The 23,420-nt window shown below is 42.7% G+C and overlaps 2 protein-coding genes across 4 annotated transcripts; both read left to right on the forward strand.

The window, feature by feature from the left end:
• The first annotated feature begins 533 nt into the window (after positions 1-533).
• On the forward strand, positions 534-7,737 carry LOC139331328 (zinc finger CCHC domain-containing protein 7-like). Of its 3 annotated transcripts, XM_070962752.1 has the most exons (9): positions 534-655; positions 999-1,406; positions 2,837-2,889; positions 3,269-3,379; positions 3,757-3,927; positions 4,191-4,226; positions 4,511-4,615; positions 4,925-5,042; positions 6,779-7,737. In XM_070962752.1, exons 2-9 carry the CDS (start codon positions 1,007-1,009, stop codon positions 7,267-7,269), a joined length of 1,485 nt encoding a protein of 494 aa, XP_070818853.1. In that variant the 5' UTR covers positions 534-655; positions 999-1,006; the 3' UTR covers positions 7,270-7,737. The 3 variants fall into 3 exon arrangements, with proteins under 3 accessions (XP_070818853.1, XP_070818852.1, XP_070818854.1); XM_070962751.1 differs by having other exon boundaries at positions 534-1,406; XM_070962753.1 differs by lacking the exon at positions 534-655 and having other exon boundaries at positions 880-1,406; positions 6,812-7,331.
• A 499-nt stretch (positions 7,738-8,236) lies between these two features.
• LOC139331647 (E3 ubiquitin-protein ligase RNF38-like) lies at positions 8,237-22,015 on the forward strand. The gene is made up of 12 exons (XM_070963252.1): positions 8,237-9,659; positions 13,590-13,642; positions 13,770-13,951; positions 14,722-15,166; positions 15,800-15,940; positions 16,072-16,260; positions 18,009-18,170; positions 18,277-18,380; positions 19,050-19,131; positions 19,223-19,344; positions 19,881-19,980; positions 20,975-22,015. The coding sequence occupies exons 1-12, from the start codon at positions 9,374-9,376 to the stop codon at positions 21,035-21,037; spliced, it is 1,929 nt and encodes a 642-aa protein (XP_070819353.1). The 5' UTR covers positions 8,237-9,373; the 3' UTR covers positions 21,038-22,015.
• Positions 22,016-23,420: the final 1,405 nt, after the last annotated feature.

Genomic DNA, 23,420 nt, shown 5'->3' on the forward strand with positions numbered 1-23,420 from the left:
GTTCAATTATACACAATTGTGCGGACTTAGGCATTATGACCGTAGCATTTTGGCCAATGAGGGAATATCACAAGTAATAATAATAATAATAATAATAATAAACTGTGTATAGGCCTTTATGACACAATCCATGCAGATGCAACACAAAGTGCTGCACTTGTGATAAAACAATAAAAACAAGGAAAATAAAATGTAATAAAAAGCGTTTATGCGTTTATGTTTCATCTGAAGTTACCGTTTGCTTCGCAGACTGACTGGAAATCGTTGCTCTTGGAACAGCCCCATGTAGCCTATTGCTGCCAGCTGTTGACAGCAAACTGTACAGAAAGAAATTAACTTACAGCCATTTATGAGGTTTCTGCTGTAGAAGAATCATTTTACTTTACCATATAACTACCATGTTACAACTGATGATTCAAAACTGTTCATTACCAGGTCCACTCCTGCGCTTTCCAATTAAACTGGTAGCCAAACTGTGTTATTAAACGCTGGAATCAGTTTTGGTTGTCCAACATTTAAACTCCCGGAAACACGGCTGAAGCGCTTCGGCCATGTAAACAAGAACGGAATTAACAAGCCTTTCATATGTGTGGAGGGAAGAATTAGTATTAAGTATTACGTGAAGTCACAACAGACGTAAAGTGAACTAAAACCGGTAAGCGCCTGGGAAGTGCCTCTATAGACTTTCTTTCACTTGGTTTGTCTTCAGTAATTTAGCTATATGACGGTCTTAGCTACTTCAGCGCTAACGTTATTTAGCGTTAGCATACCGTCATTAGCCTGATGTTAACCCACGTGCCAGCATGTTGTGAATGTTTACATACAAACCTTATAGGTACGCGTTTTAGAAATAAATATTGAAACCAGGCGATTTAATCTCTGCTCAGTACCATTGATTAACGCATAAAAAGTTTGAAAAATAAAAAGCTATTAGCCACCACTGCTTGGCAGTTCGGTGAGCCGTCGTTGGGTGGTACTGTTCAGCTGTTCTTTCACAGGTTCTATTATGGACTATACTAAGGAAAATGAAGATGCTGATGATAAGGAAGGCGGCAAAGACGACCTCTTCTTTATTGAAGACGTGAGTAGTTCAGAAGTTGAAGGGGAGATCAAGTTCAAACAGCAGAAAAGCCACAGCAGCTGTAATAAACAAGCTTCACGGCTCAGCGGGGAAAGCTCTCCCCCACTCCTCCTGGCATTCAACATCCCCTCCAGACGTCTGCTGCGGGACAGAAGCCCGAGTCCGACTTCCAGTTTGGATTTACAGGAGGCGCAGGAGGAGGAGGACAGTGTCCAGCCCATCGAGGAGTGGATGATCCTGGGAAGAGAGGAGCAGGTGGGAGATTCAAGCATCCGGCTCAACCTGAGCTACTGGAACAGCTCTGAGGATGACTCTGGAGATGAAGGTTAGACTATTCTTGATCTCACTGTGGGATAACACTGTGCTGCTGTCTGTTATCCTGTCTCGACAGTCCTACTACTGGTGCAAAGAAATTGTTTTTATTGTAGTTTAAATTGCTTTGTGGGATTCAGAAATGTGAGGGATATGTCCGGGAGTGTCCAGCTGCATGTGCTGAAGAATAAGAAAGAATCAAACATGAACAGTCAAATTCCACAGCATGTCTGAAATCTGTATCTGGGCTCAGCTGGTTACAGTATCAAGGCTACAACTGCACAGCTTCACTTCTGAATTTGATGGGTATGTATGTCTGACCCATGGGTATAGTTTGAGCTGCATTTGAATATGATTTATGTGTACTTGTGATTAAATGAGACACTTTGCAAACTTATTTGCATGCCACTATGAGATTAGGCAAGCGTGCACTCTGTTGTGCACTCAGGTAAGTATAAGTAAGCGATATACAGCTGATAGCCAGAGGCATGACAATACAAAGGGGAATACAGTAAAACAACAGGGCCCAGAAATTCAAGGCATATCACTGCTTGCTTCTGTTTAAATACAGTGTAGAACAATGGGAGAGTTAAAGATGCATGTTTTCAGTTAAAATCAGGTAATAATGATTAAAGGAAGGATTTTAATAATTGGGATTTTAGTTGAAATGGCCACAGCTTTGAACTGGGCCCCAGTTTTTTGAGATTGCTGCCGTAAAACAATGAATACACAATCTTTCCAGTTAATCTCAGAGATAAAAGGTGATGTTAAATATACTTGCAAACAAAACAGGTTACACTGATGTTGCTCCTTCAGGACTTTCTGTTTTTCTTCTTTCCCTCTAGAAAACAAAAAGCCCTTTTGAGCACAATCAGTGAGCAGTAATATTTCATGGCACAGCGGAGATATTGACAGAAAAATACAGAAAGATAAAGATGTGTTCACAGAGTTCTGTACAGGTATTTTCATGCAAAAACACTACACAGGCACAGAGATGTCTGTGAATCCATGGGAGCGTAATTTATTTTTAAAGTCAAACAGAGACAGTTTGCTCAGCATGCCCTCCATTTTTCAGAAATGCTCTGCTTCACATTAATGATGATACTCATATTCACACCGGGGAGCTGCCCTGCAAACCGCTCCATCTTATCTTGCCAGGCAGCAACTCCACTGGAGCAGAGAGGTTTTATATTTTTCTCACCTCAGTGAAAGTTATTGTGGGAAGGTCAAGTGTTTTTCATCAGTTCTCTAAGCCCTGAGAGAGCTACAGCTTTTATGAAACAGAATACCTGGGAAGAGCTAAATTTGTTCGCCTTGGGAAAAACTCCTGATCCATTTTTTAACAATGTGTTGCTTGAGAACCACACGATTCTAACTTTAATTATGGAACACATTTATGTCTACAAAGCTTAATATTCTCCTTGGTCGTTCTCTCTATTGTAGATCAGAATATGAACTCAGTTGAGGACACCTGGGCTGTATCAGAGAAAGACAAGGTAACTTTTAATTTCAGGATACGGCATGAGAGATGACTTAAATATGTGTTGAGTGGCAGTTAATGTTTAAACGCTTAATTACATTGTCAAATTCAGAAGGAAATATGTTCAAATAAATATGCATGCATAAAAAAAGCCAGCGAAAGAATATATGCAGGTGACTTTTAAGACAAAATTGAAATGAAGGCAACTTTACTCTGCTGAGGACATTTATTGTAAAGACTAATTAAAGATAAGCTCCGAGTTTGGATTTAGAAAAGTGCAAAAGAAGGAAAGAAAATTGAAATTTAATATACCAGCATGTTCTCAGCATTATAAACTTAGAAGACTGTCTTTTTAAATAATGTCTCTCATGTCTTTGGCCTCCCATATAATCTAGTACGGTGCTGATCAGTCTCTCCCTCTCCGCTATTTTGTGCCTGGTCGTTCTCTGATCTGTAACATCTGCAACAGGACAGGAAACCTTGGCAAAAGCTGCTACTACCACAAGGTAAAGGAACTCACCCCTCCACCCTTTTCTTGTACACATAATATTCTTTCAGATTTCTGTCTTATTAAAATCACTTTCAGGGTGCATCCTGTCCCTCCTGTCCCATTGGTCTAAGATGCTTGTCAACATCTCTTATTGAGTCTGGTTGATATCCATTTCACCTTCCCCATGTTTTCTGCTGTTTTATACTTTGAACTATCCAATTATGGATCTTTTGGCATAAACACTGAAAATCTTGCTGTGCTGTCACAGGAAATTATTTTGTCAAGTTGAGAAACAAATGACAAAATGCCTTTTCCAGGTTGACTGAAAAGATCGTAACACCCACTGCAACCCCCCTTGTAAAAAAAAAAAAAAATTTGTCTCTGTGTCTGCAGAAACGCCCCACCTGTGTCTTCTGTGGGATCCAGGGCCACATCCACAGGGACTGTCCGAGCCGCCCCTGCACCAACTGTGGCCTGCCTTCACATGGCCTCAGGCCCTGTGAAAGACCCCCGCTGTGGAACCAACACTGCCAGCGCTGTGGTATGGCAGGGCATCTCTCTGATGTGAGTTTGTTTGTTAGCCCCCAGGTGTGGCCCCTGTGAGTGTTTGTGTTGGAGTGTGCTTTGCCAGGTTGAAGGAAACTTTAAAAGCATTTCCCAGTTCAGTGTTGACATATTCTGTAGCCTCAGGCGTGTGTGGGTCCCTTTTATGAAGAGTTGTTTGATCTTGGCAACCAGCTCCTCATCTTCAGTGCAATTACACAATGCTTTTTTTCTGTATTGCTCAAAAGAGTCATTTTCTCCTTTGTTTCCTGGGTTTTCCTCAGGCCTGCCCTGATACGTGGAGACAGTACCACTTGACGGTGAGTTGAAGTTTTGATTTTACTGCTTCTTTTAAGCAAGATCTATAATGCTTCTAAACATAAAGAGGTCTTTCTGGCTGACTGCGTTAACACCACAGATTTGAGATTTAAATGATTTTCCTCAAAATTAGAGTATAGGAATAATCCAAACAACGAGGTGGAGGCAGAGGACCGTCTTAATCATGTCTTTTGATTGGCTGGTGAAAGGAAAAGTTTGAATGTATAGGTTTATAATTTGAAATCAACTTATGTCTGTTTTGCACATGTAAAAATGTTTTTTCCAGGTCCAGCGTGAGGTTCCACCCAGGCCACGGACAGACCACGCCCTAAAACTTAGGAAAAGGCCTGTTCATTGTTACAACTGCTCTGAGAGGGGACATTATGGTTATGTAAGTGGCTAATGAAAAGAATCATTCTTCTACTTTTACCATCTATCCTCTCCTTGGCTTGATCTTTGCATGTCTTCATCTTTTGTCCTACTTTGTCTGTCTTTGTCTTTAAGCTGTCTCATGTGTGTCTCCGCATTTCTCTTCCCCTCTGTATACCTCTGCACAACATACATACTCTTCCTCCCTTCCTCTTTCCTCTCTCCCTCAATCACTATAGTTTTTGTATCAGCACCGTTCTCCACCCTTTACCTTTTCTATTATTCTCAGCCTGCCGTCCTACATCTGTGTCTCTGTCTCTGTCGGTATCAGGAGTGCACTAAGAGGAGGATGATCGGTGGGACTTCGCCAGCATTACCCTATGTCTGCCACTATGACACCATGAAGGACATTCTCCAGTGTCGTACCAGGATGCAGAAAAGAGTGAAAGGTGACAAAACCTATAGTATGTGCAGTGTTATTGTACATACGATGATGTCAACATTTGCAGAAAATAGTGGGTTTTATCGATGCTCATTTCACCATGTTGATTTGGGATTTAATCTGAGCTGATTGCAAAACACATCTAGCATTCCAAGGGTCCCCTTTCACATTTTTGGGATTGTAACATTTACCAGTTGGTGCTACACATTTCTAGTTACTTATTAATGAGATAAGTGTAGCCTTTAGTCAGGAGCAGATGTCTTCAGATGATACACACCTTTCATAGGGTGGTTTTACCCTCAACGGTGAGACCCTCGAGTTGATGGGTTGACAGTGGCGGCCAAATCGTAGCAAGCAAGAAGCTCCCTCTGCTTCCTGCCCCACCATCTGAATTACATCCCTCTTCCCCTTTGCATTAACACCCAGAGGAGTCGGGAATCGCCAAACAGAATTTGCAGAGAATCCTGTGCAACCAACCTCGACTGGGAGCAGCCATGCTTGTCTGTGCAGTCTTGCACTAGAGGTTATTTTGAAGCTTTCCTCTCCTGCGCCTCTTGGTGACCCTCCCATGGAACTTGAAGAAGATCTTGCCAATGCATAATAAGCTGTTCAGTTGAGAAGTGCTGCCTGAGAGCTCCTCTGTCGCCGGAAACCATATCTTGAAAGAGCTCCACACATAATAGTTGTCTTGACTTGCTTGAATAAGTTCACCGACAGGCATTTTTCAAGTCTAACCAGTTAGGTTCTGTTTCATCTTTTAGGCCCTGTGCATCAGTTGGCTGATGATCAAAATGTGTTTAGACATGCTGCAAAACCTGGAAAGATGTTAAGATTCCACAGTTGCTGAAGGAGCTTTGGGCACTTCTTGTACTTTATAAGTTATAGCGCTGGGGCCTGAACCAGCAGATGATCTTGATCTCCAAATAATGTTGTTTGTCTCCTGTGATGTTGGCTCATTTGCAGCAAGTTTAAAAGACATTTTTTGTGGTCTTCCAATTACTGCATTATTTCTCAGTCCATGTGTCCTGCAAGGGTCGCTGTGTGTTCAGACTGCCTGATTTGTGTTGATTAAGGGCGATCTTGGAGAATTATGTGTAACCACTCCCAGTGGTGATGTCACAGGGTCCTGCAGTGTAGATCACTGCAGCAAGGTGAAAACCCTAGAGGTCAGCTAAAACAATGTTTTCAGAGTAACTTAAATTACGTTTTACAGATATTTTTGTCTGGAGTCAACAAAACAAGTTGTAAAAATTGACATATTATTACCTTAACAGGCTGTTATGGTGAAGGCGTCAGCAAATAGATACGTCTTTACATCCAGCTGACAGAGCAGCATTATAGTTCATTTTGAAGTCATGTGTTTGGCTACTCAACACACTTAATGTACACTCAGTGAACAGTGTGCAATAATTTCAGTAGCTACACTATACAAGGAGTACCTAATAAAACTGGCAACTTCATGTAAGTCCAGTTTTCAGCTCTGCTTTATCTGTTTCTTTTGGTGAATGGTACATTGAAAACAGGGTTGATGCTAAAATGTTCTGTAGAGCTGAGAAGAGTCCATCGATAATTCTCTGTGGGTTTGTCTCAGTGAGCAACCCCCTTTCACATTACATTTCACCTGTTGATGAAATAAAAGATATTAATATGTGCATTGATGAACAATAGCATCCTTTAACTTGTTGTTCAGCCATACAGACTCACCGTGATGAAGGGAATTTTCTCTTTCAATGCTGTTTTCAGAGCTTGTGAGTGTTGGATCCCTGCCTCTCTCAGACCAGCAGCATTCTGAACCGACAGGGGAGAGCAGTGAGGAGAATCAGCCGTTCCAGGGGAGGGGCAGGACAAAGCAGGAGACATGTAGCCGGGCTGGCAGGAGGAAGACATGGCCAGAGAGGCGCAGAGAGAGACGGGAAGTGAAGAGGCTGAGGAAAGAGGCTCAAGCCAAGCGGGAAGGAGGACTGCTGGGGAGATCCCAGAGGAACTTTGATGATGAAGTTTGCCCTGACGACCCCTTCAGGTCCGCACTTCACAGTCCCACACAGTCCACACCTCCTCCACAGAAGAAGAGGAGGGATGAGGAAGGTGGGAAAAGGAGCAGGAAGAGCAGAGAAGAAAAGAGGTGGACGAGAAGAGGGATAAAACATGGGGATTTATATCCCTGTGGTGACGTGGTCAACAGTAATGAAAACCTTCTTTCCCCTAAACAAAGAGTACGCCACCGGAGAAGATGAAATGTGATTGTTTTTCATGTTTTGTTTACTTTTAAGGTTTAACAAATGAAACTGGACAATGATAATGACAGTGATAATTTTGTGTCTGTCTGATTGATCCATTTATTTATTGACAATACAAAAACTCTACAACAGCACATACAGTTGAAGGATGCTCATCTTCACTGTAACTGGTATGACTGTACTTTTGTACTGTTCTGCAAGTACACCTACTACTATTATACTGGCTGTGCCAAATTTTCAACATACAGTAATATTTTGGAATATGTTTTTACCTCTATGCCTGCTCTTTGCCACGTGTTGGAGGGGGTGGTTTATCCTCCTTAATATAATGCTAGTTTTACAGGAAGATACAATTTTCCGTCAATGCAATACTTGAAATCCGGTCAAAGGCTGAAGACTTTGATTGATCTTTGCAAAGAGTTGTATTTATATGGTAAAGACGGTAATAAACATGAATTTCCAGGTAACCTTGCCTGTACCGTCATTTGTGTTCAAGACAGAGGATTAGTGTGTGACGTCTGATACATAAAAACATGTAAGAATGTAGGATTAGATTTATATAGTAAAGAGAATATTTCGGAGAAGGCTTTAAGCATCGGCATATGCAGAGCTCATCTACCTGGAGAGCTGTGTGAAGCCATTGCCTTTCAAAGCGTTGCCTTATAGTATTTCTGGTTATGAAGCTGCTGAATTATTAATGAGCTGAGCAGCTGCCCGGGGTTTGCCAGACAAAAGTAGTTAACTCTGATAACGGACTGCTACTTTAAAATGACCTTGATAGCTGCTAATTAAACAAAGCGTGATTTGAGATGTGTTGCACGATTTTGAACGTTTCCTCGCTTTTGGGTTTGTGTGGTTTACTTTGACATACATCGCGGGTTAGGCTCGTGATGAGCTCCATATTAGTCTGTGATCGATTGGGGATGACTTGACAGAGATGTGAAACTCCCATTGATTGATCTCCACTACACTCCCCGCTGACCAGAGAAAACACTCGATAGCGAATGCGAGAGGGGATTTAAATTGGACAAATAGTGTCCACCTCACTTGACGGATAAGGTAGCTATCTGCTTTCTCATGCGGTCTGAGGTAATCCGCTATTAGCACTGTTTAACGACTATCTTAACCTCGATACAGTGCGACGTTAGCTAGCTTGTAATGTCGGCACTGTTGGACTTGTTTTCCCCTCTAGACTCCGCTTCCTGTTAGCCTTGGGCTAGCTGGAAAATCGAAATTATGCTAATGAACGAGCAGGTATAGTTAGCCAACGCAAAGGGGTGTAACTTTACTATTTACAGCAGGCAAACCGTTGCAGTTTAGTTGCAATTTATTCGCGAACCTATGCTAATAACTTTATTTCACAGCCAGCTATCAGGGCAGCTGGTTTCCTTTAGTTTGCTAACGCTCGACAGCTAGCCATCTTGCCTGTGTTTAGGGATTTAAGTATTTAACTTGACAAGCTTTAGGTGGCAGAGAGCGAGCGATATGAACTCAAGTTGCAGGTGCTTGTTAATGTATGTGTCAGCATTGGGATCACTCGTATAGGACCCAATTACATGCGACTATTGCCTTTAAAAATACTTTATTTTACTGTGGGAAAGCCCGACTGTTCCACTGTGAAAAGACAATAGAGAACCCGAGACTTGCTCCGCTGTTGTTCTGGTAACGGCGACAACCACTGATGACTAACTCAGAGAAAATAATATTTTGATTGTTGTTTTGTTATACCGCATGCGAATATAACTACAATATTTTTACACACTTAATGTACGCTAATAAGTGGCAAAATAAATAAACAGTTTCCGTTAAGTTGACCCGCACAGATAGCTCGGGAGAGAGTGGATGTGATGCAGATGGTGCTTGTGCGACATATGAGGGCTGAACCCGCTGCTTCCAGGTACCTCATCTCATTCCACTGAAACAGTAGCTTTAAATGCCTCAGAAAGCACTCGCAGTAGCCGGTCATCATCAGAGGTAACTCGGTGAATAGAGAGACGTGGAGAAGCGGTCTGAAGAGGGAGGCTCCTGCCCGTTTCTGGACGTCCATCTCTCCAGCCTACCTTCATCACGTCCATCCACCACCGCCCTCCTCCTCCCAGCCATGGACCCCCCGAGGACTCGGTCGCGGTCTCGATCTGGCTTCTATCATTTCGGCATGAACGGAAACGTTGGGAGCAATGGCAGTGGTAACGCGGTCGGTAACGGGAGCATGATGAACGCCAGCGGAGGAGGGGTGAGCTACCCGCAGCAGAGCAACCCCGGCTGGGCGCCGCACCACGGTGGTCGAAGCTACCCGGAGAGCCAGCAGCAGCACAGCCAAGGGAGCTACCTGTCCGTAGGAGCGCAGCGCCACTCCTCGCACGGAGCTCACAGACACCCCGGGGCCGGTAAGCAGCCTTCAGTAAACAGGGCCTGCAGCCCGGCTAGATGCATCATTACACACACCCACACAGGATACACCCCCTGAGGGATGCAAGCAGGCCACCAGCAGCATAACAGGCTTTGAGACATTTAACTACAAGGCTGGGAGCTTTGCTGCCAGCTGTTGCTTGAAAGGCCAGCTATGTCTTATGTCAGGTGTTGTAGTGCTGGTTCTGCTTAAGAGGTCTGAATAGCATTTAATCAGGTAAATAATGCAAACCAGGTTCCTGAACTTTGTTTTGTATGTCACTGCCTGGCCGTCAGGAGGAATGTAGGACTGCAGAATCTTTTGGGGAATCCGGGTATGGTGGTGTTGAAGGCACAGGTCATGTGATCTTACTGACACTGTGGATGTAATCAAGACACAAAGGGAGTAACTATATAGGTAATCAGAGATTTAATTTTAATTAGAATTAGTTATATGGCAAGATATAGCAATGCAACTGTAATGTAGACACAGAGGGAAACAAATCTATCCGCTGGTTGGTCAGTGGAAATTTTTCAGACTGGTAGCTGAAGGATTGAAACTAATATCGATGGCTAGGGAGCAATGCATTTTCATTCATCATAAGATCAGAGACAGATGTATTTGCCTAGTGGTTCACACATCCTACATACTCTTCAATCTGTACAAGAACTATGTACAAGCAGACTCATTAAAAGAGTAGTTTGGAGCCTTGAGACGAACCTTGAAATAGTTTGAAATGAAATCTCTTTCTTGATGGCGATTTTATCCTTTTATTTTGGACTGCTCACCGCTGTGATGCAGGCTTTCCTTATAGCTCACCATCAGCCCTGTCATCCACCAGCCTTAATGCTGTTTAACTTACTTTTTGGCCTATGCACAGCTCTATATGGTCCCAAACAGATCTCTCAGCTAGTGGTTCAGGGTTGAGTAAAGATTAATAAGGCATTGTAGTTTTCAAAGTGTGAAACAGAAGAATGAACAATAGAGTTGTGCTGGCACGCTGTTGGTTTCTTCACTTTGGCAAGTCAAATTTATTTGCATTGCACAATATCAGTCGAACAGGTAATCAGTTGACTTTATTGTGCCCACAACAACAACAGTTCCTTACCCAACCCAATCTCAATGAGAGCACAATGCAAAACTCCCCCAAACCTTGAAGAAATAAGAGGAAGAATCAAAAAACATAACAACACAGAGAGGAAATTCAAAGCGAGACTGCACCCCAGCCCCCCTTCATTGTTTTCAACATTGACACCAGTCTGTTTAGTGTTCAGCAGGTTTCCATTGCTGGCCATTGGAAAGTGACTGTAATACCTTCTGTAATACCAGATTGGATTCCCCTGAAGGCAAAAAAGTGCAGTGAATGAATGAAAGCAGGCTTTTAATGGGCCTCCTCTGTTGTAATAGCAGCACTGTTGCCAAATACCCAAAATAACCCTCACAGAGGGGACTCACAAAAACACATGCTTCCCAAATTGAGAGACTACAGAGGGGTTTGTGTGAAGACTTAAACAGTGTATCTCCCAGCTGTGTGATCTGCCTCCTTCCTAGCAGCTGCACATGCCTCTTCTTAGATGACTGGGGTCTATGTGTGTTTTTGTGCGTGTGTATATAACATTTTCTCTGTGTAAGCAGAATAAGAGTGTGTATGTCTAACTGCATTACAGACTTCCTGTTTGTCATGTACGTGTTTGTTTTTGTACCTGTCATTGTATTACACCTCTTGGCATCACTTTATGCAGAATGTGCCAGGGTTTGATTTGGGGGTGTTAAAAACATGTCCCTCTGCCTTAGCTCTTTTCTCTTCTCTCCTCCGCTTACACTCCCCCAGTGTCAAGCATGTTTTCACCCAGTGCAGCTTTAATAGTGAGTGTTGCATCCCACAGCCTGCCAACATTGCAACTTAATAGCAACCAGTTTTTACAGATCCCCATTAATACTGTTGTCATCTGAGATCTCCACAGATTATGTGGGTAAAATAGTTTTCTTTTTTTTTTTTTTGCTTGGCTCTTCTAAATAACGCTTCAAGTCTTTGTGTCTCTGTTAAAGAACCGGAGCAAATTGCTGCTTGATGACAGCTGATACTCTTGAGTTCACTATCCTGCCTGCCTGACTTGATTGTCTGTCGTGAAAGAAATGGTGTCACTCTTCCCTAGCAGCCATGCTTGGAGGAAACAAGGTCGTGTCTGATCGCCAGCAGAACCCATCCAATCTGGCTCACCATCCCCTCTCCTTTGGCCCTCTGGGTGAATCAACGTTAGCAGACCTAGTTCTCCTCAAAGCACATGAGTAACTGAGGCCTAAGAGCCTATTAGTTCTAGAGAAAAAACATTGGTAAATGGAAAAAATGTGTAAGCCAGTGTGTTGGCCCCTACTGTTGGCTAGTCGGTCAACCAACCGTCCCTCTGTTCGCCGCAGTCACTAGCAGGGTGTCTTTGAGCTGTCACTATCGGCAGACTTCACATGGCTCTGGAGCGGTGTCGCAAAGACAAGAAAGAGGTGGGGGGTGCTTTCAGATCTGTTGTTTCTGAGGAGACAGAAGGGGCTGTTTGGACGAGGGAGAGAGAGAGATGAGGGGAGGAGATTTTTCCTCCCCCCCATCTTTTTGTTGATTAAAGGTTTTGGGGGGACTGCTTAGAGGAAACTCTTGTCAGCTGAGTTCAAGGACATCCTTCTTAAGCTGCTGAAATGTCTGTGTGCACATGCTGCATCCAGATTGCACATGTGGACTGTCAGATAAACAGCTGGGCGAGTATTTTGTTCTTTTGAGATTATGTTTATGGTATTACTGCTTTATTCAGTGATGTGATTTTTTAATATTCTATTTTTTTAATGTACTAATCTCATTCATGCCATTAGGGAGTCTTTTTCTGTGATGATCTATTGATCTTCGGAGAGAGATTTTTATCGCTTGTTCACCACAACAAGATGATGAAAAAATGGGGAAGAAACATGGCACTGAGCTGTTGTTGCAGAGCTAATAATGGTTCACTGCCTTGCTCAGGACACTTCAGCATAGCAGATGCTTGCCATTGCATAAACTTGAAGCCAGGCTTTCTAGTAATGCTTAGTTTCCATAGGGACTACCCTATAGTCTTGCTCCAGTTTATGGGATAGGCTGCAACTAATGATTATTTGACTGACAGTCCAAAACCAAGAGATATTCAATTTATAATTACCGAGAAAAGCAGAAAAAAAACACATTTGAGAAGCTGAAACCAGCTAATAGTTGATATTTGTGCTTGATAAATGACTTAGAGACTGACTTACAGATTAGTTTTCCTCCAATCGACTAATCAATCAATCCATTAATCACTTCACAGTGGTCACTTGGAGGAAAGTGATGTGATAAGTGGAGACAAAAGTCATCTGCATGCAAACACCATTACATGTGCAAAGCCAAGAAGATGCTCTGGTGTGTTTGATAAGTGGACGTCTGTGTGTCTGTTTCTGTGAGTCTGCACGGGCTTTTCATGGTACATCAGAGGGAACCATTTCTCTGTGAGAGCTAGAGAGGATGAGTCCAGTGTGACATCTTCCAGAGATGGCTTCCTCTCTTGTCTGCTCATTTAAAACAGGAAATTCAAAGGCCTGTTTGAGAAGCCGGACCCTCGCTGAGGACTGTAACTCTGTTTGTGAAGCGAGATTTTGGATGTAGGTTTTTTTTTTTTCTTATCACTTTGGGATTTTGTAGTTTTAAGTGTGTTCAAGCAAATCAGCTGGACTTCATCAAGATAATGCTGATTTTTTTGGCATCCAGTAGAGTCTTAGAAAGGAAAATAAGATCAAAGGCAACCAGCTGCCTTTGTGTTGTTGGTGTTGTTGTATTTCTGTTAGCTTAGCTTATGTCCGTGTGTCTTGTGATGTTGATGTTTTTCTCAGCCCCGTCTCATCTGATTAGGTTTTTTTTTTCCTCTGTGGCCTGCAGGAGGAGTGCTACATTTTCACCCAGATAATGTGTGCAGTGAGGATCGGGACAAAGTAAGTATTAAACACGACCACTGCCTGTTGCCTAGGATTTGAAGTAATTGTTTTTTATTCATTCTCCCCATTTGTTTGTCCTCCTATTATTTGGCCAACCGTCCCCCTGCTTTACCTCTGTGTGCAGATGGAAGACAGCCCTAGCCCGAAGAGGCAGCGTCTTTCACAGCAGTCCATGTTGGATCTCAACTCCGCCCCTCCCTCTACTCCTTCCTCTCCCATTCGCCCCTGGGAGCTGCCTCCCAGTCGCAGACCGCACCCCCACTACATGCCAGAGAGATGCCACACGCCTCTTCGCAACCGACGCAGGTATGTGTGTGGCACAAATACATATAACCATTATCTCCAGCATTATTACTTTTTTTTTTTGCTATTTTACATTACAGACGATTCACTAATTAATCAAGAAATAATTGTCACATTAATTAATAATGAAAATAATCATTAGTTATAGACTGATATGTTTTGATTTATGGTCTTAAGCCAGATGAGCCGACACAGAAACAAAACACTTAGAAATACCAAAGCATCAGTACAACAACATGCAGTGATGCATGATTGAGTCTGCAAGTAACTGTGTGTTGAGTTTGCCGTTGATGAATTTCGATTAGGGTTGTCAAACGATTAAAAAAATCTAATTACATGCTTTGGAATTAATTAATCTGAATTAATTGCATGTATAATTTTTTCATTTGTCATTTTTGGGCACAATTGTTTTTCTCGTGGCAGCTTATAAATTGAATCACAGGACAAAATCTGTAAATCCTCTGTTAACCCCTCGTCCTCTGCCACCATTTAGTGGGTGGCATTTAGTTGGTTAATCTGTCACAGGTAGACTTGATAAGTCTGCGTCTGAGCGCCTGTTTGAGTGTGGCTTGACGAGACTGCTCATTGTAGCATTAGGAGGCTGTGCTAGGTCTGACCTGAGAGCTCGCTGTTCACTGCTTTGCCTTGAGGTCATATTTCAGCTTGAAGTACTGCAAAGGTACGAAATCAATCAGCAGCATCGATAATGATGCAAATGACAACAAAGATCTTTTTGCCTCTTCTTCAGTTTTCCGCTCTTTCTTCCACCTCAGCCCTCCAATGAGACGCCAGCGGGGCCGGAGAGACCGTCTTACCCGCCACCACCACCATGCCCACAACAACCACCACCACTACAACAGCAACAACAACCACCACCACCACCATCACCACCCCAACGCCCACCATCATCACCACCACCACCACCTGCACTCCCACCACGGCCCATCGCCTGGCCACCAGGACGAGAACTACCGCCACCCGGCTCCCCCTCAGGGCTACCCACCCTACAGCCAGCAACCTCCCCGAGGGCTGGGGCCCGGGCCCGAGGAGCGCCCAGGTCACCATCCCGCAAACCCCTCCCCGAGGCCCCTCCACCAGTCGCCGAACCTGTCTCCCAGACTGCTGCACCCTGCGGCCCATCCACAGCACCCGCACCCACATCCCCACCCCCATCCATCCCAGCAACAGAGCAGTGTGGTGCTGGACCTCCATGAGCAGGTGACTTAAGAATTATTACTGACAGTGTGAATCTCAAAGTTTGTCTTGATCTTGTGCATTCTTGTCTCCTTCTTGTCCCACAACACTTTTTGACACCCCTGAAAACAGTGCAATGTGAAAATTAAACCCAGCTACTCATGGAGATATTAACTTACTTTGGAGATGAAGATGTCGCCTGCAGAGAATATGGCTAATGTGATTTTATTTAATATAGTACTGGGGTCTGTTTGATCTTGAAAGCAGTAACTACATTTCTTATATCAAGGAAAACGACTTGTCACCATGTAGGCGAAAGATTTGGTTGCTTAATGTCGGCCTGTCCATTAGCATGTCTGGCTTGTGGGACTGTTTTTTACAGTGTGGGATGATTCAGTAAAATACGTTTTAAATTGGCTGGGATTGAAGAAAGTTTATTGGCAAATGGACACTTGAGAAACCCTTGAGAAATTGTGGCGTCTATCATTGATTTTCGTGTGTGTTAAAGTGTCTGTCGAAATAGAGTGGAACACATAACACGATTAACACTACATTCGTAGATAAACTGTAAAGTCAAGGACAGGACAAACTTCAACCGTAAATCACAGTCTGTGTGCATAAAGTTGAGGGCCTTGTCTTTTTGATGTGCACATTCAGGGTTCAGCGCCAGTATCGTATCCCGTGTCTCCCCCGGGAGCGCCACCAGGCCTGCCGCCTCGCTCTGCCCCTCAGCAGATCCCAGCATGCTCAGTAGTCTTCAGCGGACAGCACTATCCTGTCTGCAGCGTCCCTCCTCCTGTGAGTGTATTTATATTTATATTAGTTAAGTTTGGTTAAATTTTGCCAAAGAGTGCAGCTGCAAATTTACTCTTACTGATGACTTTTCATTGTATTTTTATTCAATTTAATTTTTTTTGTCTCTCTGCTAGGTCCTTCAGACATGTTCTGTGCAGCACTTACCCATGCCCTACCCATTCCCATCACTGCTGTCCAGTGACCCAGCCTTCCTGCTCCCCCCTCCTCACCTTCCACATCCCCCAGCACACCTTTCCCACCACCCACCTCACCTGCCTCAGCCTGGACAGTTTGGACCCTATCCGACGCAGCAGGCCCGATCGGTGAGCAGGAATTTTTTTGCTTATTTCAACTAATGTTTTCTATCAAATTTTCTGTGCATCTCAAAAAAAAAAAAAAAAAACTACCTCAAAGCAGGCATTCACTGACAAACCAGTGTGGCAGTCAGCATCTTTCAGGGGAGCTTTAAATGTTCTGCCTGCTGTATAAAAAATGCAGCAGCAAAGGTGTTTTACAATGTGAAAGCAATAGAGATGATGCATATTTTATGACAAGGGTTCTCAAACTGTTTATGGCATGGCCCCTTCAGAAGCCCCCAAAAAATGTAAGCATTGAAAATAATTGAGGAAAAAAACAATAAAAAACGATCCAAGTTGAATTTTAGTGAAATATAGGCCAACACGAGAGCATCATCAAACTGTTTTTGTTTATTTTCCCGACATGAATCACATTCATTCAACTGGGTCTCAATCCATATTTTTCCCCTGGTCATCCATGCTCTGTCTGCAGTGGCCCCCCAGTTTGAGAACCACTGTTTTATACATTTGAGTTGAAGCAATCTGTGCTGTTCTCCTGCAGCACTTGGAAATGATGTGGTGTTCAGTGATAGATCAGGGCATGTACAGAAATACAGTGTTTCTAAGCTGTTCACTTGCACTGTGAGTCCACAAGTGGAAATTAGATTAATGGTGGTATTTCGGTTAGAGAAGACAGATCTTGGTTTGTCTTGGATCAAATGACAATGGAAGATTTGTTCCCTCTGAGAGTGTCAATGTTGTGCATCACTAATGGTCACATACAACTCTGATTCCCAAGAAGTTGGGACACTGTGTAAAACGTAAATAAAACAGAATGTGATCATTTACTAATCCTTTTTGATATACACACAGTTGAAAACAATGCAAAGACAACATGTTTAATGTTTTACCTCATCAACCAGCCTCATTGATTTTTTTGTAAATATGAGCTTATTCTGAATTTGGCAGCAACATGCTTCAAAGCAGGTGGGACGGCAGCAACTAAAGACTGGGAAAGTTGTGGAATGCTCCAAAAACACCTGTGTGGAACATTCCACAGGTAAACAGGTTCATTGGTTGCAGATGATAGTATCATGATCGAGTATGATTCTGGAAAGGCTCAGTTGTACACAAGCGAGGATGGAGCGAGGTTCACCACTTTGTGAACACATGATGGTGTAAAGGATATTACTCCATGGGCTCAGGAACACTTCAGAAAACTTGTCGGTAAACACATTTCATCTGCAAATGATTGCATTCTGTTTTTACTTACCTTGTACACAGCATCCCAGCTTTTTTGGAACTGGGGTTTTCATGTGTGCCAAGGTTTACAAAGGTTAGAGCAGATCCTGATTAAGCAGCTGCATGTTCGGTGAGAGTCAGTATCATTTCTGTTGAACCGACAGCTCTGTGCCAAAGGCTTCGGGCCAAAATACACGACTTCCTTTTGAAGTTTGCCCACATTTGTCTTTCGTGTGGCTTTGATATTGAATAATATTTACTGTTAATAAAAGCAGCTGCCTGAGAATTGAATACAAAGCAAAGCTAAGAATCTTAGTAGAAAAAGTGCAAATGTTAGATTGATCACTAAATTAAAAGTTTTAAATATGTTTATGTACAGTTAAAGAATATTGTTCTGTAATACATCCTCAGCATCTGTCTGTAATCTCGTGTTTGAGGTGCTCTTGTTGCTGTGATCACATGACGTGATCTCAGTTGACAACAGTGTGCGTTTATCTTTTCATTTTCCACATACTTCTCCTCCACCCTCCCAGCCCTTACAGAGGATAGAGAATGATGTGGAGCTGCTTGGAGAACACCTGTCTTTGGGTGCGGGGCTCCACTATCCTCCCGCCACCCACCCTGCCCTCACGCCACACTCCACACAGCTCCACTTCCTCTCCCATGACCCCCTGCCACAGGAGTTCTTCGGCGTGGTGAGCAATAAGAGTAATTCAAGTGTTTTTTTACCTTTTGAGTGTAGCGTAAAACGAAAGTCCACGTGACTGATTTGTCATGTATGTGCTGTGATGTGTCCCCCAGTCCTATCCCAACTTTATTCCTCGGCGTCTCCCGGGGCGACGGTACCGCTCGCAACAGCCACTGCCACCTTCGCCTTACCACCCCAGCCTCTTGCCTTACTTCCTGTAAGTAGATCAGTTCTTTAAAGAAAAGATAGTTAGGAAAAAAGGTTATATTTGCAATTTTTTTTTTTTACATAAACAATTGCAGGGTGTTTTGGCGAACATGTTGGGTGAATAATAACACTCACGATAGATCAGACAAAACAGAAAAGAAGTCCTTTTGAAAAATCGTCACCTTTCAGAGATTTCGTTCAATTAGTTTAACCTTGAGAAGGCCATGAGAGCTACTTATCTTTGAGAATGCTTCTTTTCTGTTATTTCTGAACGGGATACAGTACGTTCATGTTATTTGTTTTGTTGTACGTTGGCATTTTAAGTCTTTAAAGTACTTTCTGAGAGGTCTTACTAATTTGGGCTTCAGTGAAACAACGAAAAGGGAAGAATGGTTGCAAAAAGGGAAAAAGGCGAGACAAATCTTGAGCCTTCAACGTAGAAAACATTCAAAATGAATTATCAGTTGGCTTCAAATAACAGTGAAATAGAGTTTGATCATTTAAGGTGGAAGAATGTGACATTTTTGTTGGTCATAAACTGTTCAACTTGAATATGCATGCTGTCAGAGCTTCTTAGTGTTGAGACAAAGTTAACTGCTACTGCACTGCTCAGTATATTCATTTACTTCTTCCATAAACTGAACTTCAACATTTCTCTGTCGCTTCTCTCCCTGTGTAGTTCAATGCTGCCCGTCCAGCCCACAGGTCCTGCGATCAGTCTGGAGCTGGATGTAGACGATGGAGAAGTGGAAAATTACGAGGTTCGTCTTCGTCTGCTTTGGTCTGTGTCTTTGCTGTATGTAGATTCTTCTGTCGTGGCTGACGTTTTTTTTTTTTTCTTCTGCTCCACAGGCCCTGCTGAACCTCGCTGAGCGTTTGGGAGAGGCCAAACTCAGAGGGCTGACCAAGGGAGACATCGAACAGCTTCCTTCCTATCGGTTCAATCCAAACAACCATCAGTCTGAACAAACACTGTGAGTGCCGCCCTGTTGCAACTGCCAGGTCGTCACTTGTTGTTAGAGTGATGATGAGTTTTTGGGTTAGCTCCCCAGAATCACCAAAACTATGGATTTTTGTGGATTTGCTGTTTTTCTGACAGACTTGAATGTTTATTAGCTTCTCATTTTGTGCACTTATTTACCATATTTGTGGCTCTGCGAGCTACATAAAGTTTAAAACAACTTCAAAGCATATTGGAAAAGAAATGAAATGTCATCTGTCTGTTGGGGTTTGGCATTGTGGGAAAAAATGGTCTAATTATTGGTGCAAAGTTCCCTTATTCCATTTCTTCCAGATGGTGCATGAATGGTAGTCAGAGACGTATTCCTTGTGAATACAAGAAGACAGTTTCAGTATTTACAGAGTTAATGGTTTGACCTTTTTCATACTGTTTTCTCAGTCAATGGACCCTAAATCTGCCTGGATGCCCAGTGTGCTGTGTAAAAAGTGTGCTAAACAGCAGGTTTCTTGTGTTGGCATACTTTACATGCTAATACCTGTTGTGTTGCAGGTGTGTGGTGTGCATGAGTGATTTTGAATCCCGCCAACTGCTGCGAGTCCTGCCCTGCAGCCACGAGTTCCACGGAAAGTGTGTCGACAAGTGGCTGAGGGTAAGTCCCCACCTGGGTTATTTTTGGAAACTAGAACTGAGACTAAATGAAAATGATGCACTGTAAGAAAAAATCTGAAAGAAAAGTACCTGGGCGCAAAACTAATGGGAAATAAAAATGAAGATGAATTCATTTCAGTTTTAGTTTCTTAGCAATCAAGATATCAAGGTTCATTTATTGTCATTGCTTGTCAACGCGCCACATATGTGCACAGAACATGTACACAAATATTGAATTAGAAGGATTTAGTGGTGCATTTTGTAGTTGTATCTGTGGAGCTACATACATCTGACACATTATACCTGGCCCTAACTAAAACTTGTACATGCTTTCTGAAAACTAGCTAAAACTAAACTTAAGTCAGAACTAATATAAAATAAAAAACCCACCCCATGGAGCCCACTCACTCACACTGAGTCAGGTTTTTGGTAAATGACCTTTTAGTGCCACAGTTAGAGACTTAATCAGTAACTTACCAAGAGAAAAACATATTTTCTGTTTTAAATACATTCTCAATCCAAGTACGCGCTAATTAAGTGACACAGACACCTCTTAAATATAGAGGTGGAGTGACAATCTCACTCTTCAAGAGATCTGTTAAAAAAACAAAAACAGGACAGTAAATCTGTAAAGCACACCAGACTCGAGGACGGGAGCGTCAGAAGAAGCTCCACACACACCTCGATGAGTAATGTCCCTTTGAGGATGCTAAAAAAAGGGCACTTGAACACCAAGTTCTTGTGTTCATCCTAACTCAGTCTTATGATTTAGAAGCACAAGGCCTAGCCCAAGGCCTCAGTGTGAACTGGTTTATCGATATTACAAATCAAGTCAAAGCAAATAAAGAAAATGTCATAATCTGAAATCCATAGCAACAATCTTTTATGGGCGGATGGGTGAAGTGCTGAGTTTAGTTACAAATGTACATTTTATGATTGGACATATGAGCTGAAAGCGTAACTGGATCATCTTTGTTTCCACTCTCTTTCCTCAGGCCAACAGGACGTGTCCCATTTGTCGGGCCGACGCTTCAGAGGTCCAGAGAGACTCCGAGTGACCACATGAGGGAGCCAGACACTCCTAACTGTTCAGCACTACCTGCTCTTGATATAGTGATACACATGTACGTGCTCTCTCTCTCTCTCACGCACACACACACCGCTTCCTTGTCTTTTTGTGCATCACCTCCTGCTTGTCTGTTATCCTTTCAGTCTTTACTCCTTCTTTACATTTGATCTGGTTTTCATCAGATTTCCTCTTCCCCAGTTATTTTAATCTCTGCCATTTCCCTTCTGTCACTGTTTCCTGTTCACTTGCATACAGGCCCTCACATCTTATAGTGAAATACACCTTGCCTGTCCCCTATTCTGCTGTGGTGTGTGTGCTTGCGCGTGCGTGTGTGTGTACATGTACATGCTCCACAACTCTGGGCTGTGGTACATGATTGTGTGTTTTCTGTGTGTGCGTGCATGTGTGTGTGTAAGCAAGAGAGAGATTTTTAGATGTCCTGGAGCATGCCTGAATTTCTGTTGTGTATCAGACAAGAGTTAATGACATCAGAGAGTTTTTGCTCTCGTGAGTGAGTGACTTTACTTCCTGTTTGTACGATTATGCACTGTCTGTCTGTATGCATACTGTGTGTGTATGTATGTTATAGACTTAAATCCTTTTCTCTAGTTTGACACTAAGGGTCCATGTTGCCACTATCCTTCTCGGTTGCCTATTTGATCAGTTTGTTTGAGTAGATTATTATTATTATTATTATTATTATTATTATTCAACCATTATAAGTGATTGTTTTCCTGCCTGGCAGTTACCTCATCATTCCGGTTTTGGTCGTCTTTCATTACAAGCGCTTCACGGCACTACTTTAAAATTAAGCACATGATATATTTTTTCTTTTCCTTTCTTTTCTTAGTAAAGATAAGTTTGTCTGTGACTTTGCAGTGGCACATGTGTTACATATATACATATATCTATATATACTGTATAAATCTATGAATATCTGTATACCAAATAAAAGGCTTGATATGAACTTTTTAAACTTTGAATTTTGTTTATATTTATTCTCTTCTTTTTTTTTTTAAAAAAACAAACAAACTGGGAATTAAGATCTGAAATAAAGCAGGTTTGGTTGTTCTGGATTTCTCTGTGGCAGATATGAAGTAGCAGTTGAAATAACACTTACAGCAGCTTTGAGTGGCTCCTTCGTTTCAGTCTTTGGCGTGGTGGTGCACTGACTTCAAGCTACCACCAGGTGGTGTTGCTGCACTTCTAGACGACCATCATACCACAGCTGCCGAAGAGGTGGTCCGCCTGTATGGCTGATTCGTTGGACTCTTGGTTGAGTGAGACAATTGTTCCTCTAAAAAGCCACCATCCTTTGTATAACCATGAAGTCTTGTCGTATAGAGTCTTCAGTCCCTCGGGGCTGTGGGTAATAAGCAGGCTACAACTTGCCCTTTGACAACGTGGAGACTGTAAACACACCTAACATCACTCTCTTTTAGTTCCCATCAGCCTCTTGACTCTGCTGTTATTCTTTTCTTTGTACTGTAGGTAGGAGCTAATACTAAGAAATCTAAATCCTGCAACGGTCTAAAACAATATAGCGGGATAATTGCAAAAAAAACCCAAAAACCAAAAATAAATAAATCATAAATGAGTAGTTAAATGAAAAAAAGGTAAAATACGATGGGTGCAATAGTTTAGAATTGTGCATGAAAACAATCCAAGCATCTAAGCAATGAAAGAGTACAGTGAACACCTTACTGACCCGTCAATGTATTATCAGTGAAACCTTCCTGAAATGTGCGGTACAATTTAAACAAATGCGTTTGTACAGTTGGTGCACAGACAGGCAGCCAGGCCGTCCCCTTGCAGCACACGTCTGTTTCCCCACCATCGACGTCCACGTTTCCCTGAGCGCACACAGCTGTTTCCCTAGCAGCACACGCCTGTTTGTCCTGCTCCTTCTGTTGATTATCAGAACAGAAGCTGTGTTCCTGTACATACTAATACAGTATCTACAGTGGACTTCAAAAGGCAGACGTCACCTCTGGGCTTTGCAGCACGAATGGCTCCATTTTTGCATGGAGCTGCTCAAGGCGCAGAGAAGACAAATGTCATTGTTTTTACTGGAGACGATTCACAAAGCCTGTTTGAGAAGAACGTGGCAAAGAGGGCACAAGCATCTGGGGACACTTTTCATACTCTTTACACTGAGCCATTCTCACAGTTTGTGGTTGAGACGTCTGCCCAAAGACGACCATTTTTTTGGTTCTAGTTGTAAAATCTTGTGTCATGTCTGGATTTGTGTTTGAAGGAGGCTTCATCTACAAAAGGTTGTCTTTAATCCTGACGTGTAGATGTCACTTTGATTTCTCATGAGGTGATGCAGGTTCATGGCATCTGAAACAGAAAAGTCCGATGCTTGCTTC

Source organism: Chaetodon trifascialis, chromosome 5, assembly GCF_039877785.1.
Source record: "Chaetodon trifascialis isolate fChaTrf1 chromosome 5, fChaTrf1.hap1, whole genome shotgun sequence".
Taxonomy (NCBI): Eukaryota; Metazoa; Chordata; class Actinopteri; order Chaetodontiformes; family Chaetodontidae; genus Chaetodon; species Chaetodon trifascialis.